General features: G+C 37.5%; 1 protein-coding gene across 1 annotated transcript in view; it reads left to right on the forward strand.

Annotated features, from left to right (window-relative positions):
• Positions 1-850: 850 nt before the first annotated feature.
• LSAMP (limbic system associated membrane protein) overlaps positions 851-16,740 on the forward strand; it is a 609,585-nt gene continuing 593,695 nt past the window's right edge. The window contains exon 1 of the mRNA XM_034411614.3: positions 851-941. Within this exon, the coding sequence (XP_034267505.2) occupies positions 866-941 (76 nt within the window). The 5' untranslated portion in view covers positions 851-865. The remainder of the gene's footprint in view (positions 942-16,740) is intronic.

Raw genomic sequence — 16,740 nt, forward strand, 5'->3', positions numbered from 1 at the left:
ATTAAGAATACTGTAAGATTAAGTCCCTACTTCTGCTGTTCAGCAAGAGCCATCATAGGTTACTATGGAAAATATCAATTTTTGAAAGAAGCTAAAAATTCCAGCATTTTCCTTTCAGCAGTTTTCACCTGACAAAAAGCAGATAGAAATGTTTCACCATCTAAGCAGTATCTTGAACCTTTGCTAAAAGGCAAAATTGGGAAAGGATAATGAGCTATAATGCTATCTATTGAATTAGAAACTCTAGTCTCTGTACTGTCTGCAGAAATATAATTGATTGTTTGTAATGTTAGTTATTTAGTCTTCTTAGGTATTCAAATATTTACTTTGTTATAAATAAAACTTGTCTGGAAAAAATTTAGGGTGAACAAACATATTCCTCATAATTGAAAATGATAAGTATTTTAAGCAAGATGAGGTTGTAGGTTTTACTAAATGACTCTCACAGTATGGTGAAAAGCATCTTCAAAGCCGTTTTTTGCATATGGTATATTTTAATTGTTTCAGGCATTTTTGTTCCACTGTTTACCTAAAACTCCCACGAAACAGAAATTAGCAATAAGTCAGTCCCTAACCCTAACTGTGTAATTAAAAGTCTTATTATAAAAGGAGAGCAGATTTGGGGGGAAAGAGAGAAAGAAGAGAGAAGCAAATGTGGAAATTAATTATTAGATCTGTGGAAAGTTTTGAATGGGTGTTTTGCTTTGATCAAGATTGTACAACACTCTCCTTCAAATTTCCTCAGCAAATCAATGTTCTATCTTGTCCTTCACTTTAGAAGAAAAGCTGCTATAAATGCAGAATGCATATACCAAAACCTCTTCCAACTTTACAATTTCCAGACAAGGCCTTGGAGCAAATTGAAATGCTTGTTGAGTATATTTGTGTCACCTCTGTGAAGCAAACCAAGTGGTCTCTATTGTGGAAAATGCCTCCTCAAGGTAAAGTATGGATGTTTTGCACACAGCAATTAGTTATTAAATAAAATGGTATTATTTCTATTACAGAAGAGCAAAGCAAGCTCCTTGAAGTTCTTTTTTACAGGACTGCTTTGTTTCTTAATTGTGATAGTAACCTTCTTAGGCAGTAGGGGATACTAGCACCAGTGACCTTCCTTATTTCCTGGCAAATGTGAAATGTCAGTATATTTTTCAACAGCCATGACAGTTGTCAATATGCTAGTAAAAATATTTTTTATCCTGTCTGTAGCAGTTGCTACATAAATAAATTGGTCTTAATGAGATTCTTTGTTTCCTTGGGTTATTTGCCAGTGGAACTGGAGTAGAAAAGAAAATATCCATACCTGTTTCTAATGCAAAATGGTTAGATTTTGAGAGATTGCTATCATCATACAATTGGTTGACATTGCCACACCCACTTTCAAACTCATATTTGTTCTTTCATGTTCTTAGAAGAGAGGAGAGATGCAATGGTCCTTCCAGTGGTTTTATAAGCCTGAGGAAACAGCCATTGGCACCATTCAACCAGGATTCAAAATCTCTGTTGGCTCATTACAATTGCAGCATTTGCTCAGATCGTTTGATGTAATGAGGAATGGAAATGGGCAAGGCTTTGAAGGAATGTTGATTTAATGGAGCTTGTACACAAGTACCACATGAAGCAGATTCACAGTTGAAGCGGAGATCTGCTCCAAAGCAATACAATTAAGTGGCTTCAAAGTACTTTGTATTCTCTCAAAACACTTCACAGATTTGATAGCTTTTTCACAGCTTCTAGGGTTATAAAAGATGATATACAATGCAGCAACTTCAATTCCTTCTTTAGAGATTGAGATTGTGATGGGTATGAGTAGCCAATCACTTTAATGTTTCATTAAACTCTTTGCCTATCAAAGCTTTTTGGGGTAGCAAGGCTAAAATTATTTTCAACTTCATTCACTTTTTCAGGTTTCAATTTCTGCATACCTTAACTTGCACTCTCTTGTATTCATTGTATGTTATATTTTTCTGTTGGTTTGGCTACACAGTGGAGAGTTCTAACAAACTCCAAATATAGATCCAGATTGACCTTTCTACCTGATTAAATCAAATATAAATCTCTTGACAATAAGTAAATGAGTGTCAGGCCAAACTCCTTCTAGGATGAGCTGGCATGGCTAGATATGAAACTTCTTTTTCTGTGTCTTGCCATTTCTGTAATTCTATATGTCATGATAACATCCTGATATCCATTTTTCAAAAATAAATAGTTGTAAACCTTGTAAGCAACCAAACAAAATTTGGCAGGATTAGTGTTTTATAAAAGGTCTAGTAATCCTGCTAGTACTCTGTAATAGTTTTGAAATTCAAGTTTGAGACAGCACTCAAATCACAAACTTGAACTAAAACATACTCCTTCAAATGCCCCCCTCCTTCTGTTACATTAAAGATTTCAAGAGAGAGATGAGGGTATTAGTTGTACTCCTATGGTGATAGGCTTGTGATTATGTAAAAAAAAAAAAAAGTCATTTGAAGCGTTCCCATTCAGGTCACTTTTGCTGCAAAGAACTTAAACTTGTAGACGATAGGAAAAATGGGGAAAGGTGCCACAAGCAAATGGTGCTGCTTTACCATCTGGGATCCCAATGTGACACCTGTAAGTAAACAAATGTCAGCCATGATAATGCCATACAAACGGTGCCTGTCTTCTCTGGGAAAATGAGCAAGCTGAGATTTACTTCTGGCCTGACTGTGAGGCACCTAATTACTATAAATCAAGAGAGGAGTCAGTCAGGCATGAGGTGGGGGCCTCTCATTGGAAAACAGCAGAGTAGGAGATGCCTGGTGAATAGCAGAGCTTGCCAGTTTATCAGAAATGTAGCAAACAATTATTGTCAAAGCAGCCTTTTCTTCATTTTTCCTTAAAAAAGAAGATGGAAAGAAGTTCTGAGAGCAAAAAAAGTTTTATATATCCCTTCTGGACTCCTCCCACAGATCCATATCCTAGTGTCAAGAAAAATAAAATGCTTTTATTTCCTGTTTGTGTCCTTTTGGGATTTGGTGATATAGAGGTTGGAGAAGAGGTAATTTATATTTCATAATGAATTATTATGAAACCAGAGCAAAAATGGAAATGATTTACTTGAAGTTGTACAAAAAATATCTAAAAGCAGGAAAAAAATGATAGCAAGGTCATCTCTGTTTCCATATTGTTGATGATTCCAAAGGTGAATATCCTGGGATATGCAACTGATGGGAAAAATGTATCTCAGTCTGATAATATAATTTCACAATTCATTAGTTCCGATCTCAGTTTAAGATTTTAGAAGAGATCAGCATAAAATGAAATTTCCTTTTTTCCCTTTAAGCCATCAGTCTTAGGTTTTGGGTTGGGTTTTTTTTGGGGGGGGGTTTTGAAGATTGCCATGCAAACTATTTGCAAGGAAAGTGCTAAAAGTACTGGTGGAGGACAATAAAAAAGTAAATCACAAGAAGAAATTATTAGAGCCGTGGAACTATTACCAATAATTACCCTCTGAACTTACACACACTGGATGTTAACCACATACCATGGTAAAATGTATTGATTTTCTATTGCTATTATAGGAATTCTTTCAAATTCTTTCACTATCTATAAAGGTAAAGGTATAGGTTCCTCTTGCACATATGTGCTAGTCATTCACAACTCTAGGGGATGGTTCTCATCTCCATTTCAAAGTCAAGGAGCCGGCACTGTCTGAAGACGTCTTTGTGTTCATGTGGCTGGCATGACTAAATGCCAGAGGCGCACGGAACACAGTTACCTTTCCATCAAAGGCGGTCCCTATTTTTCTACTTGCATTTCTTACATGCTTTCAAACTGCTAGGTTGGCAGAAGCTGGGACAAGTAACGGGAGCTCACCCCATTACGTGGCACTAGAGATTCAAACCGCTGAACTGCTGACCTTCCGATTGACAAGCTCAGTGTCTTAGCCACTGAGCCATCACGTCCCTTATCTATAGGATATTTCAAATCAATTACATATAGGTTTTATGCATACCTATCTTCGGCCTTTTTTACTTCTGCACTCCATAATGGTCTGTAAGAATATCCTTAAGAGACAGGAAGAAAAGTAAGATGACCCACAAACCCATCCAAGACCGAGTGGCTGTGGTTTCCGACGTCCCGATATAGTCAGTTGACGCCATCACTGACTATTGGGGGTGAATCACTGGCCCCCACGAAGAGGGCTCGCAACTTGGGCGTCCTCCTGGATTCACGGCTGTCTTTAGAAGAGCACCTGACGGCCGTGACCGGGAGGATTTTTTAATCAGGTTCGCCTGATTCGCCAGTTGCGTCCCTCTCTGGATCGGGACTCGTTACGCACGGTCACTCATGCCCTCGTCACCTCCCGCCTGGACTATTGTAATGCTCTCTACATGGGGCTCCCCTTGAGGAGCACCCGGAGGCTCCAACTGGCGCAGAGTGCGGCCGCGCGGGTGGTAATGGGAGCGTCATGGCACTCCCATGTGACACCTCTCCTGCGCGAGCTGCACTGGCTCCCGGTGGTCTTCCAGGTGCGCTTCAAGGTTTTGGTTACCACCTTCAAAGCGCTCCATGGCTTAGGACCTGGTTATCTACGGGACCGCCTACTACCACCAATAGCCTCCCACCGGCCAGTACGCTCTCATAGAGAGGGACTCCTCCGGGTGCCGTCAGCCAAACAGTGTCGGCTGGTGACCCCTAGGGGGAGAGCCTTCTCTGTGGGGGCACCTACCGTCTGGAATGAGCTCCCCCCAGAGATACGGAGGATTCCGGATCTGCGCACCTTCCGCCGCGCTGTGAAGACTTTTTTATTCCATCAAGCGGGCTTGGCCTAATCTCCTCCCTCTTTTAATATGTAAATTTTAATCTGTTTTTAAATTATTGGGGTGTTTTAATCTGTCTGGGCCAAAATGATTTAATTTGATTTTATCTGGTTTTAAATTTTGTGTATTTATATATTTTATTGCTTGGCTGTTCACCACCCTGAGTCCTTCGGGAGTAGGGCGGTATACAAATCAAATAAACTAAACTAAACTAAACCAGGCAATGGCCAGATAAGAGGCAGAAGAATGGAGACCGTGGCAATGTCTCCCTAATGTCTTGGACTATAAAGGCAAAGGGGGCACAGATGTACTTTTATGATTCTTTTACTGTAACCTTACAATAAAGGTAGAGGTAGTTCATGTTTGGTGGTTCTTGTCTGGACTATCTCAAAGGACTGACATTCTCATTCAGTATGGCATCCAAATCTCCGTCAAATGCTGTGCAAAATTGTAGTTTTTAAGTTGACAAATAGCTAAAATACAGCATACTTCACTTAATCCTCCAATGAAAGATGGAAGGCAAATGAAATCCAGGCAGAAGAATAACATCATGGCTTCAAAATCTAAGGAACTGGTTTGGACAAAACTCAATAGCTGCTTTTCGTGTGGTTGTTGATAAAAATAGGATCATCAACATGATTGTCCGATGACAGATATGGCAAAAGAAGAAGAAGAAATGATAAATGTGAAAACTAATGCTAACCACATTTCATTGAATTATATTAACTTTTAAATCATACTTTTCTTTAGTCCTGGCCCTATCCCTGTTTCAGAGTGCAGACTATGACACTTTATTGAGGGAACAAGTTTGGCCTACTCTCTGGAATATGTCATACATTCTTGTCTGAAGTAAAGAGTAGAAATAGGAAGAAGTATTCTCTTCAGGTTTCAATAGATTAAAACAATACATTAATTTTCAATTGCTGGAGAAGCAACTGCACACTCTGTAATTCATAATGTTCAACATAAAATTAGCCTAAGAGTAGGCCCTGACCTAATGGCAAAAAGTGACGGTCTAGAGTAGATAATTGCATAAAATTAAATAAATTGAAATAAGCAGAGTATATTAATGTCACCCTTGTTCAGTGGTATCTTGATAAATGTTATTCCCCCATTTCAGTAGCCGAAATAGAAGCAGTATAAAACAATTTCTAACAGCTAAGACTGCCTTTACTTATTAATTAATCTGCAATTATCTTTTAAATAATATTACTCATAGTGTTGTGTGCAGGGAAAAAAAATCCTTAAATCATTTACTGCAGTGTACAGGGCAATAAATAAAATATAACGCAAACTGCTCTGAATTCTCATAAGACCCACCATGCTAAAGAATGTGGCTTATATATTTGAGAGGTAGTACTCCAGATTGGGAAGAATGAATAGAAGATATTTTTAAAGATGTTTTTGCACTAGTTGTGAGTATTTTAACTTGTATACATGTGCTTTCTGTGCGGTTTCCTTTGAAAATGGCCTGAAATTTGCAATAGTTCAAAATGAGGTTAATAAAAGTTGCAAAGGATATGCAGCAGTGGTGAGTTGCTCCCGGTTCGGCCTGGTTCGGCTGAGCCAGTAGTGGTGATGATGTGATGTTACTGAACTGGTTCTCTTTGACTGGGAGATGGGCCCTCCCGCCGCTCCTGCTTTATTCCTACCGTTATTTCTTGTTTTTTAGCCCACCTGATAGGCACAGCAGAGTGGATTGCTGCACCTCATCTGGGCAGAAACCTAATGTGCTTGCGCGGAGCAAGCAATTGCGCGCAAAGTGCGTGTGTGAAGAGAACCGGTGGTAACACCAGTTGGAACCCACCACTGATATGCAAGAAATTTAAACATGTAATTTGAACATTGTTTGCCAGTAAATATCCATGAACAATTTCCTGCAATTCAGCTAATTTAGGGTTTGTTCCTTCCCTAGTCCATTTTCCATTTCCCTTGTTTGCGATATGACCATTGTATAAAATGCAGCCACTGTGACATATTAAAGAGGAGGGATAATTTTTCTTCCTCTCCACCCCCAGGGGGAGAGCCTTCTCTGTGGCAGCGCCTGCCCTCTGGAATGACCTTCCCCCTGAGATACGCACGATATCAGATCTCCGGACTTTTTGTCGGGCCCTGAAGACACACTTGTTCCATCTAGCTGGGCTGGCTTGATCCCATCCTCTTAGTTTTTAATCGAATTTCAGTTTTAATTGGGTTGTTTTAAATTCGGGCCAATATTATTTAATTGTTTTTTAAAATGTTTTTAAATTTTATATGCTATGTTTTATCCTGGCTGTACACCGCCCTGAGTGCCGCAGGAGAAGGGCGGTATAGAAATATAATAAAATAAATAAATAAAATAAATAAATATATTCATATTTTCCATGATCCCATTTGGAATCATGGAATCACACATTGATTTAGATATACATGGCCCCTTCTTCCTGAGCATGTAGAGGAAAAATCTCCATTAACAAGCTTCTCATAGGTAGAAAATGTAGAAGAGAAAATATTTGAACAATTGAAAGGAATGGGTTATTTTAAACATTTGACGTCAATAGAATGAAATACCAATCACGAGACTCATTCTTAGCAGAGAATTGTTAAGTAGTAAAATTAAGTATATTGTGGACTAGTTTAATTTTGATTGTTGTTGCTGATTGTACGAACCAGTGTTTCCTCACAAGATGCTAAAGGGATTTGGGTAATCAGTAGCTGCAGCTATGCTCATTTATGTGATCTCTGTAAAATGACAGAAAAGGGCAGCAGTTTGGGTAGAATTTCTGCTTATGAGCTCTATAAAATATCACTAAATATGGAAGTTTCAATATTACTTTTGTAGCCAAATAGATCTAGATCATATTTTTCACTTTAACTTAATCATGAATTTGATTTCATTAAAAGAAAAAAATATTAGCAAAAAGAAAATCCTTAACTGTGTGCATTACATCTAGTTATGACCCAATTTATATAAATTGGTGTAGGAGGAAAAAGAAACCTGCTCCAAATCTACTGGCAATTTTTGTTCAGTGGATGGTCTGAGGATAGTACGTCAGTTTGTTGAAAATTATCACTGTCTGTTCACATCATTCTTATTTTATAAGCCTCTACTTTGGTCTTCTTTAGCCATTTTTTTTCTGGAGTAAAACTACTCAGCATTCTTTGACCAATTTGATTAGTATGTAAGAAAGATCCATTCTGCATTCAGGATATATTGAAGATCATTTTTTCCCCTACATTTCTTTTTCAGCAAGTAAAGGCATTGCTTTTGTTGTAATTCATTCTTCACTTTGTTGGAGTATTCCTTACTTTATTCCTACCTCCAGTACATGTTCACTGTGGCCATGACATTGACAGACATTGGTTGGGATCTCAAATAAAAGGGATTCAGAAGTGGTATATCCTTTGAGACAGATTTGTGAAATGCCTTTTCCCAACAGTCCAGCATTACTAAATAGACTACAGCATAATTTTGCTTCCATACACTCCTCAGTTTGTAATCTGATGTAATATGCATGAGCATTGCCATGAATAATGAAATGTGGTCTCTCAGATAACAGCTTAGCTAAATTCTACTGCCCCCCTTTTTAATTTTTATTTTGTAAGAAGAAGACAAAACAATGTTTTTAGTCCCAAAGACAAATCTATGAGTGGGGTTTTTTGTTTTATCTTTGCCGTCATTTTGAAATGTTTATTTAAAATGTGTTCCCATGTTAAATTGCAGATTATATTATGCTTTCTGAAAAATAGTTTATTAATTTGGTGTCTAGATAATGTATGCCCTCATTGTTATGACCTAGTTTCACGACACCTGGATAAAGAAACCATGAAGTGTTAAAAGCAGAAAGAATGTAGGTCTCTGACATACTGTGAGCTGGGCAGGAGCCTTAAGTAGAGGATTTATTTATAGGCATATTTTTCTCCAGCTCTCCTTGTGCTTTCATAAGGTCTTAAAACAATTTCAAACCATGATGTCATAAATTACAATTGATGTAAAGTATAATAATATTTTAAAATGCAATAACATACTAAGGTAAAATATTTAAATGGAGCCTTAAATAAAGTAATATTTTGTTGGCATGAAAAGGATGTCAAATAGAAATGTCTTTACCAACAATGGGCAAAGAGAAGGTATTTCAGGGGATATTTTTCACCATATTGTTACAGACCCCGAGCAGGCCAAATTCATGCTGACAAAACTTAACCTCCATCTAGGACTTTTTTAGATTATATTCTCCCTGTGTGCCTCATCTTAATACTTTCATAAGATTCATAGAAGGTGATTGTTTTTTATTAAAATGCTAAATACAAGATATTAATGTGGAAAATGTAAGATGTGTACCTTAAGGGAAGTATCTCTCTTAGGGAAGGTGTAATATGAACATCTTGCAGTTCCATTCTTCTTTTAAAAAGATAATTAACAATATTTTAGCTCCTAGAGCATTCCAGTTATACATTCCTAACACATTTTGGAGCTGAATAACATTAACTATTCTTCAAAAAAAAAAAAAGCAGATAAAACTAAGAACAAAAATGAAACAATACCATAAATATGTGGCTACTCCCACATTGAATTTTGTCAAAAGAAATTCTTATTTCCAAGGACAACCATCTTTACAAAGAAAGAATAAGGGGATATTCCTTTTCTTCTCATCCCATTTGCCATATCTGTATCTGTGCCCATTCAATCAATATCTACCTCTTATTATGAAATGCTTTTATGCTGGGTTTGAGCTTGGTGGCTCCGAGGTCATGGTGTTGCATATTTCATAAGTTGTTTCTTCTCATTATTTACTTTAATTGGGGGGGGTATCTAACTTATCGGGACAAAACCTGTCAAACCTGCTTCTCTGATATAAACGTAATTGAAAAATTGACAATCTAGCCTGATTGTAGTGCTTATGAAGGTTTACAAACTGCAGGTAATTGTATGCACTATTTGACCAAATTAATGGCCACAATACTACAAATAAGAAAGGGATGCTCTTGGCAGAGGGCTTGCTGCTTTAGAAAGCATCTCCTTCTCAAATAGGCAGAGATATTCACAAGCAATAAGATCCCCTTTTAGCGTGAGTATAACTGACCTTTCCTTCCAAGAGAAAAGTTTGTCCTTGCCAAGCAAAAAGCTTCTTGTTTCAGCAGCAGCTAGGCAGAAAACCATCCAGTCCAGAAATTAATTATTCTTTCTATTCATGATTTAGTAAATCATCCATTTCACATCTTTTCTTTGGATTTGTGAATTATCCACAAATTAAAGCTCTCTTCAAGGCATTCATTAAGTATTCTTCATCTGCAGCTCATTTTCATACAGGCTGCCTGAGTGTATATGATTGCAAATGAAGGTCATAACATATGGTTGAATCCCTTTGGCTAAGCTGGTGTGTACTGAAAGAAAACAGAGTTTTTCAAACATCTACTTTTGATACTTTTGAATTCAAACTTTATACTTCCATGATTGTACTTGGCTATATATGGCTGAATATAAGAATTTCATTGAAGTTTGTTTGGTTCTTTGCATAAGTAAGGAACCAATTTGCCAATATCTTTTCCTAGATTTTTAAAGCAAATCAGATGTGCACATAGGCATACAGCATGGGTATCAGTGGTGGGTTGCTACCAGTTCACCCCAGTTTGGGCGAACTGGTAGCAGTGGTGGCGGGAGGTTCCGCCCACCCACCCACCTAGATGTCATAAAAAATGCTCTGCGCCTGTGCAGAACCTTCTGTGCATGCGCAGAAGCGCCACACACTCACAAAGTGAGCAAGCACCCCCATGTGCACTCCTGATAGCGAACTGGTAGTGCCGGGATTTGAAACCTACTACTGACCGGTATGCATATACCAACTCTGATAACAACAAATAAGAAAACAATTAAATGTGTATTGTGATGTAATGATGCAAACCTTGATCTTTCCTACTTGTGTCTCAGTGTTGAAGGTATTAAGTAGGTCACAGAGTGCAATGTCATAGTAAACTCGTTCTCCTCCCAAGATGAGACAATAGCAATAGCACTTAGACTTATATACCGCTTCGTAGTACTTTACAACCTTCTCTAAGAGGTTTACAGAGTCAGCTTATTGTGCCCAACAATCTGGATCCTCATTTTACCAACCTCGATAGGATGGAAGGATGGTCAACCTTGAGCCGTTCCAAATCAAACTCTTGAAGTGAGCAGTGAGTTAGCCTGCAGTACTGCATTCTAACCCCTGTGCCACCATGGCTCTTACAAGTTAATTGGGCAAAACATCAAAAACATTTAAGCAAAACCTTAAAAGAAAGCTGAATATGATATCCATAGAGATAGAATAGTCCCCTGAAGACCATTCTAGAATACATATAAAACAGATGAGGAAATCTTATAACAGATTTAAAAAACAGCTAAACTAAGATTTTACCAGTCATGTAAATATTACATGGTTCTTGCCCTTTTCCTATTTTAGATTTTAATTTTTATTCAAATTCCCAGGCTCTCTTTTGGTCCTGTTATATTCTAGGTATCATAACATTTGGGTAGGGAGAAAGAAATAAAAAAAATATGCTGACTAGTAGATGGGATATATTATTGATTTTTCAGTAAAGATACTTGATTAAATGAAAAAAACTCATTAAGTGAGCTTTGAAGAGATGTTATACATCAGGCAATTGCTTTCTACATGGAACAACAGCAAGATATGTGATCACTCCTGTATTCTTTGAGAATTGTAAATTATCAATAAAAATATTGAAATTAATTAATACAAGTTATGGGCATCAAATTGGAAAGCTTGTAATTCTATTTTTGAAGCTACTTTATAAGATATCTTGGTCAAGATGTAGTGGACAATGGAAGTTTCTCTTCCCTTCTCTATTAGTTGGTGAGGTGAACAAAATCCCTGGTGATCTTTAAAGATGTCACTTTTAACAGCATGCTATTGTTTGTTGACGTGGCAGAAATAAAGGATGAGAAAAATATAGCCCTCCAGATGATGGAGAAGGAAGTGGACAACTCTGCTTTTCCCTTTTTGTACACAAAGCACTCAGTATTACTAAATAAAAATAGTTCCCTGATGAAATTTTTTTACAGTTTCTCAAAAGGTTTTTTCTAAAAGAAACATTAGCTTGTTTACCCTATTCTCAAAATGCTCAAGAATTTAGTTCAATATCAATGCATTTTTATCTTACTTTTATGTTGGGAGTGACAGAAGGTAGTATAGCTCAAATTGTTCCTATCTGTTTTATATATTTTCAAATGTGAAAGAAACTCACACACTCCAATGGTCTTCCAGATGCGCTTCAAGGTGTTGGTCACCACCTTTAAAGCGCTCCATGGCATCGGATATTTGTGAGTCCGCCTTCTGCCGCCGATAGCCTCCCACCGACCAGTACGCTCCCACAGAGAGGGACTCCTCAGGGTGCCATCAGCCAGGCAATGTCGGCTGGCGACCCCCAGGGGGAGGGCCTTCTCTGTGGCAGCACCTGCCCTCTGGAACGATTTGCCCCCGGAGATATGAAGGATACCAGATCTCCGGGCCTTTCGCCGTGCCCTAAAAACTTTTCTTTTCCATCAAGCAGGGCTGGCGTGACCCCCCCCCTTTTTAAGCTCTTTTAGCTTTTTAGTTTTTAAGTGTAATTTGGGTTTTAATTGGATTGTTTTAAATTGTGGGCCAAAGTTGTATAATTCTTTTAATTGATTTTAAATTTTGTATTGGTATGTTTTTATCCTTGGCTGTGCACTGCCCTGAGTCCAATAGGAGAAGGGCGGTATATAAATTGAATGAATGAATGAATGAATGAATGAATGAATGAATGAATGAATGAATGAATAAATAAATAAATAAATAAATAAATAAATAAATAAATAATCTTTGGCCATAGACCATTAATAACAAAAATAAGCGTATAAGATCAGACTCCATCAACTTTCACTAAAAGCTAGGGAAAGCAAGTTGTCTAGCATCAAATTGAATGAAAACTGGTAGAAAACCATTTTTCAGAATACTATTTGTCTGAGAGAAATGAACTTGGGAGAATTAATTAGCAATTTGAGAAGGAAAGAGGCAGGGAGGGGATATGGGTCTCATTTCAGATTTGGGAAACAGAGACTAGACTTATGTCCAAGGCAGCTTGTGTAAAAGACCAGTATCTCATACATTACTAATTGCCAATAAATGATGCAATTATTAGTATTGAGGTTATTGTTTGGGCCAAATCCATCTGTAGGTTTTTTGTTTTTTGCTACACAACAAAAATATTGTTGATTATGCCACAAGTGACCAGCAAATAAAGCAGGGGTGAAATCTAGCAGGTTCTGACAGGTTCTGGAGAACCGGTAGCGGAAATTTTGAGTAGTTCAGAGAACCGGCAAATACCACTTCTGGCTGGCCCCAGAGTGGAGTGGGAATGGAGATTTTGCAATATCCTTCTCCTGGCGTGGGGTGGAAATGGAGATTTTGCAGTATCCTTCCTCTGCCATGCCCACCAAGCCACAGCCACAGAATTGGTAGTAAAAAAGAAAAGGGATTTCACCACTGAAATAAAGCTTTCGTAAACTGTAATAAATTGTTAGGGTTGTTTTTTTTTTAATGCAAAAAAGGTTTAGACCCAGTTATCTATAAAACAGGGCCTTCAGTTACTACAGCGTACAATGGAATACGGTAACACCACTCATCAAACAGTCTCAAAATTCTCTTGCTCCAGTTTTCCTTGTCATCTAAGTGCTGTTCTTATATTAATCAGCCAGTTCACAATGAAAGGCAATGTACTTAATGCAATAGCTATATTGTGCAATTCCTGTGGGAAAAAGAGAAGGAAAGCTAGATCTTGTTGACTTTTTAATGGCTCTTGTCTAGGGAATTCACTGCTGATGAGGAAATGAGCCTCATTCACTTCAGCTCTGGCTGTAACCTCCAATACCATAGTGAGTTGCATTAAGTGCACTTTATGGCTCTTTCTCTTCCTCACCAGCCATTCTCTTAATGCAAAATGCCACTTCCATTGCTTTAACTTGGTGAAGCAAAGTGTAGGGCAACAAAAGCTCAGCTGGAAAGAAGTGAGCAAGGAGGAGATGAACATGTTTATTTGCTTCTGTTACAGCTCCTTAGTCATGAACACAGATCGAAAGCTTTTCTTCCAAAAGGCCCCTCGGCACATGCTATATTTGCACATAAATGACCGCAGGTGGTTTATTTCTGCCAAAGAGACTATGGGTTACATTTGACAATGCAATACAATGCTTCTTTTGGCAGTTTACAGCAAATCTATGGCTAGCACCCAGCCACAGGAGGTGAGACAATTAAATCGCATGGTCAGGCGATTGATTGACTGACTGATTCATTGATTTTATAGTGCTTCACAAGCACTTGGGTTATGATTGCAAGTACACTACTAGTGCTGGATTTCATATTCTGGTCAAAAGCATAGCTAACACCAGAACTTCAAAGAGTTGTGTTATCTCCTTTGCATAAAAGTGTTGTATTTTTGTTGATATTTCTGTTAAAACATGAATGAGGAATAGTTTATTATGGGCAGAAAGAGGGAGGAAAAAGCCCAGAGACTAGCTGTGATGAGGAGAAGTTAGCAAATGTGACCAGATAAATATATGAATTATTCTGATTATTCTGACCTCTCTTTGATGAGGATCAATACTGAATAATGCTAGAATCAAATATTCTCAAACATATGGTTTTTCTTGTTGCCAGTTCTAACTCCTATCAAGAATATTGTGTATCTTAAAATTTATTTATTTATTCTGATTAATGTTCACTAACGATATGAACAATCAGTAGGCTGATTTTACATAAATCTGCCCTCTAAATTATTTGACACAAACTTTATACTGTTTAATATTGACTTTACACTTTTTCTTTCATATGCATATATGTGGTATGCGTATGTACATACGTAGTACGGCAGCATGAAATTTGTTAACTGTTTCTATCAGATGTTCTCTAAAGAAGCAACATATTTATATTTATATATTCATGTATGCATCTGTACAATGTGCCATATGTCTCTTTCTCCCTGGGATGGTGAGGATTAGTTAAATTCCCTGCAGCCTGATTCATCAGGCCCACATCACTTGTCTTCTATGTTGAAAGACATACACATAAAAGTCATAACACTCTGCCTTGGCATCTTCTTTTACTATTTAGTTCAATACTGTAAGACAGCTATGTGAGAATGAAAGTTGAGAAACTAAAGCTTTATCAGACATTCAAAGAATAAGAAACAGTGTTTATTTCATTATTTATTTATTATATTTCTAAAGTTGCCTGATAATATAAGCAAAAGATAAGCATTCAGAGCAACAGAATTAAAGGATAGATAATATTTGCAAATCCTTATTTTCTGCTTTACAAAAGTTTTAATTCCCATGCACAGTTGTTTGTACTGACCTTATTTAAACCTTCTTCTATATCATACCTTGGGCTTAAATAGGTGTTGGACTCTTGTGGGATGATTGGCTCATTAGAATTCATGTTTTGTTTCTTTTCTGTACATTTGCTTTTATTGTTAGTATTGGATTGTTTTAAATTACACCATATCCTGCCCAGAGCTATGATAGGGTCAGAAAACTGTAAGTTCTATAAGGAAAAAGGAGGAGGGCAGGGGAAGAAGTGTTTTTACTCGAGGCAAGAACATATCTTTTATCAATTACTGTTTTTCATAGATTATGCTATCTTCTGCTGCATAGATCAGTGATGGCGAACCTTTTCAGCACCGAATGCCCAAATCGGAACGCGTGTGCATGTGTGTGTATGTGCGCATGCCTGAGCACCAGAACACCGAAGACCAGCTAGCCAGCACGCATGCCCATAGAGAGGACGCCGGAAACCAGAAGAGCAGCTGGCGACAGCATGCATGCCCATAGAGAGGGGTCTGAGTGCCACCTCTGGCACGCGGGCCATAGGCTCGCCATCACAGGCATAGATTCTCCTTTCCCTATATTTGGTAAATATGGGGATTTCACCTAAACGAATATTCAATCAGAGCCAGTAAAAATGCAAATTTAAAGCGGATGGTACAAATTAGCTTTTGAAGTAAATTGAAACCAAGGAAGCTGCATGAAGATTATGGATATCTGAGAACCAGATCCATTGTTACACTTTATATATTTATCTTCCGATTTTCAAACCTATAGCATTTGCAAATGCTCCATGAAAATATTTCGGAAATATATAATACAAATTGTATAATTCAGCATTTGACTTAATCATCTATGATGCTTTATTATTTCACAATCATAGTCATTGAAGATGGCATGAACTAGTTTACATCATACACACGATAGCCCTGATTTGTTGTATCTCACCTAATTAAAGTTAACTTTAAGTATGTCTTAGCAGAGTAATAACAGAAATCTATCAGCCAAGTTTTGAATATTTAAAACCAATGTGAAAAGTTATATCGTTGGTGCACAACCAGGATGCAAACAGTGGATATCAGAAGTTTATCTACAATATATGACTGTGTCCACACTACCATCTTCTTCCCCTTAATCACCTCTACTGCCTCAATTTCTCCATGCAACACTGCCATATTTCAAAAAAAAGGCTACACAAAAGTGATACAGTACCTTTTTTGTATCATCTGCACATTTATCTAGATCCACGAAGAGTTAACTGCAGATACTGAATTATCCTAAAGAACCTTTTGCTGCATTGCCAGGGCTACAGCTTTCTGAACTGCTGCGACAGGCTTCCATCTTCATTATAGTCTTTTTAGATCTTTCTCTGTGTCAACCTTGTGCTTAAAATTATTTAAACATAGCTATCCTTTGTAGACAAGACTTAAGCAAAGTAGGAGTGGAACAGCAGTGTCTTCTACATGTCACCTGTTTCAATCCATCATATTCTCCAAACCCATGATATGGCTTTGGTTACATGGTTACGGTGATATGGTTACATCCTCCCAAAATTTGTACTGCATTAATTTCTTCATCCTGCTCTTCATTTTTGGTTAACATCACATCAATATTCTGGAAACCAAAACAATT

The sequence above is a fragment of the Pantherophis guttatus genome, chromosome 5 (genome assembly GCF_059756535.1).
Source record: "Pantherophis guttatus breed Tessera chromosome 5, ASM5975653v1, whole genome shotgun sequence".
NCBI classification, from domain to species: domain Eukaryota; kingdom Metazoa; phylum Chordata; class Lepidosauria; order Squamata; family Colubridae; genus Pantherophis; species Pantherophis guttatus.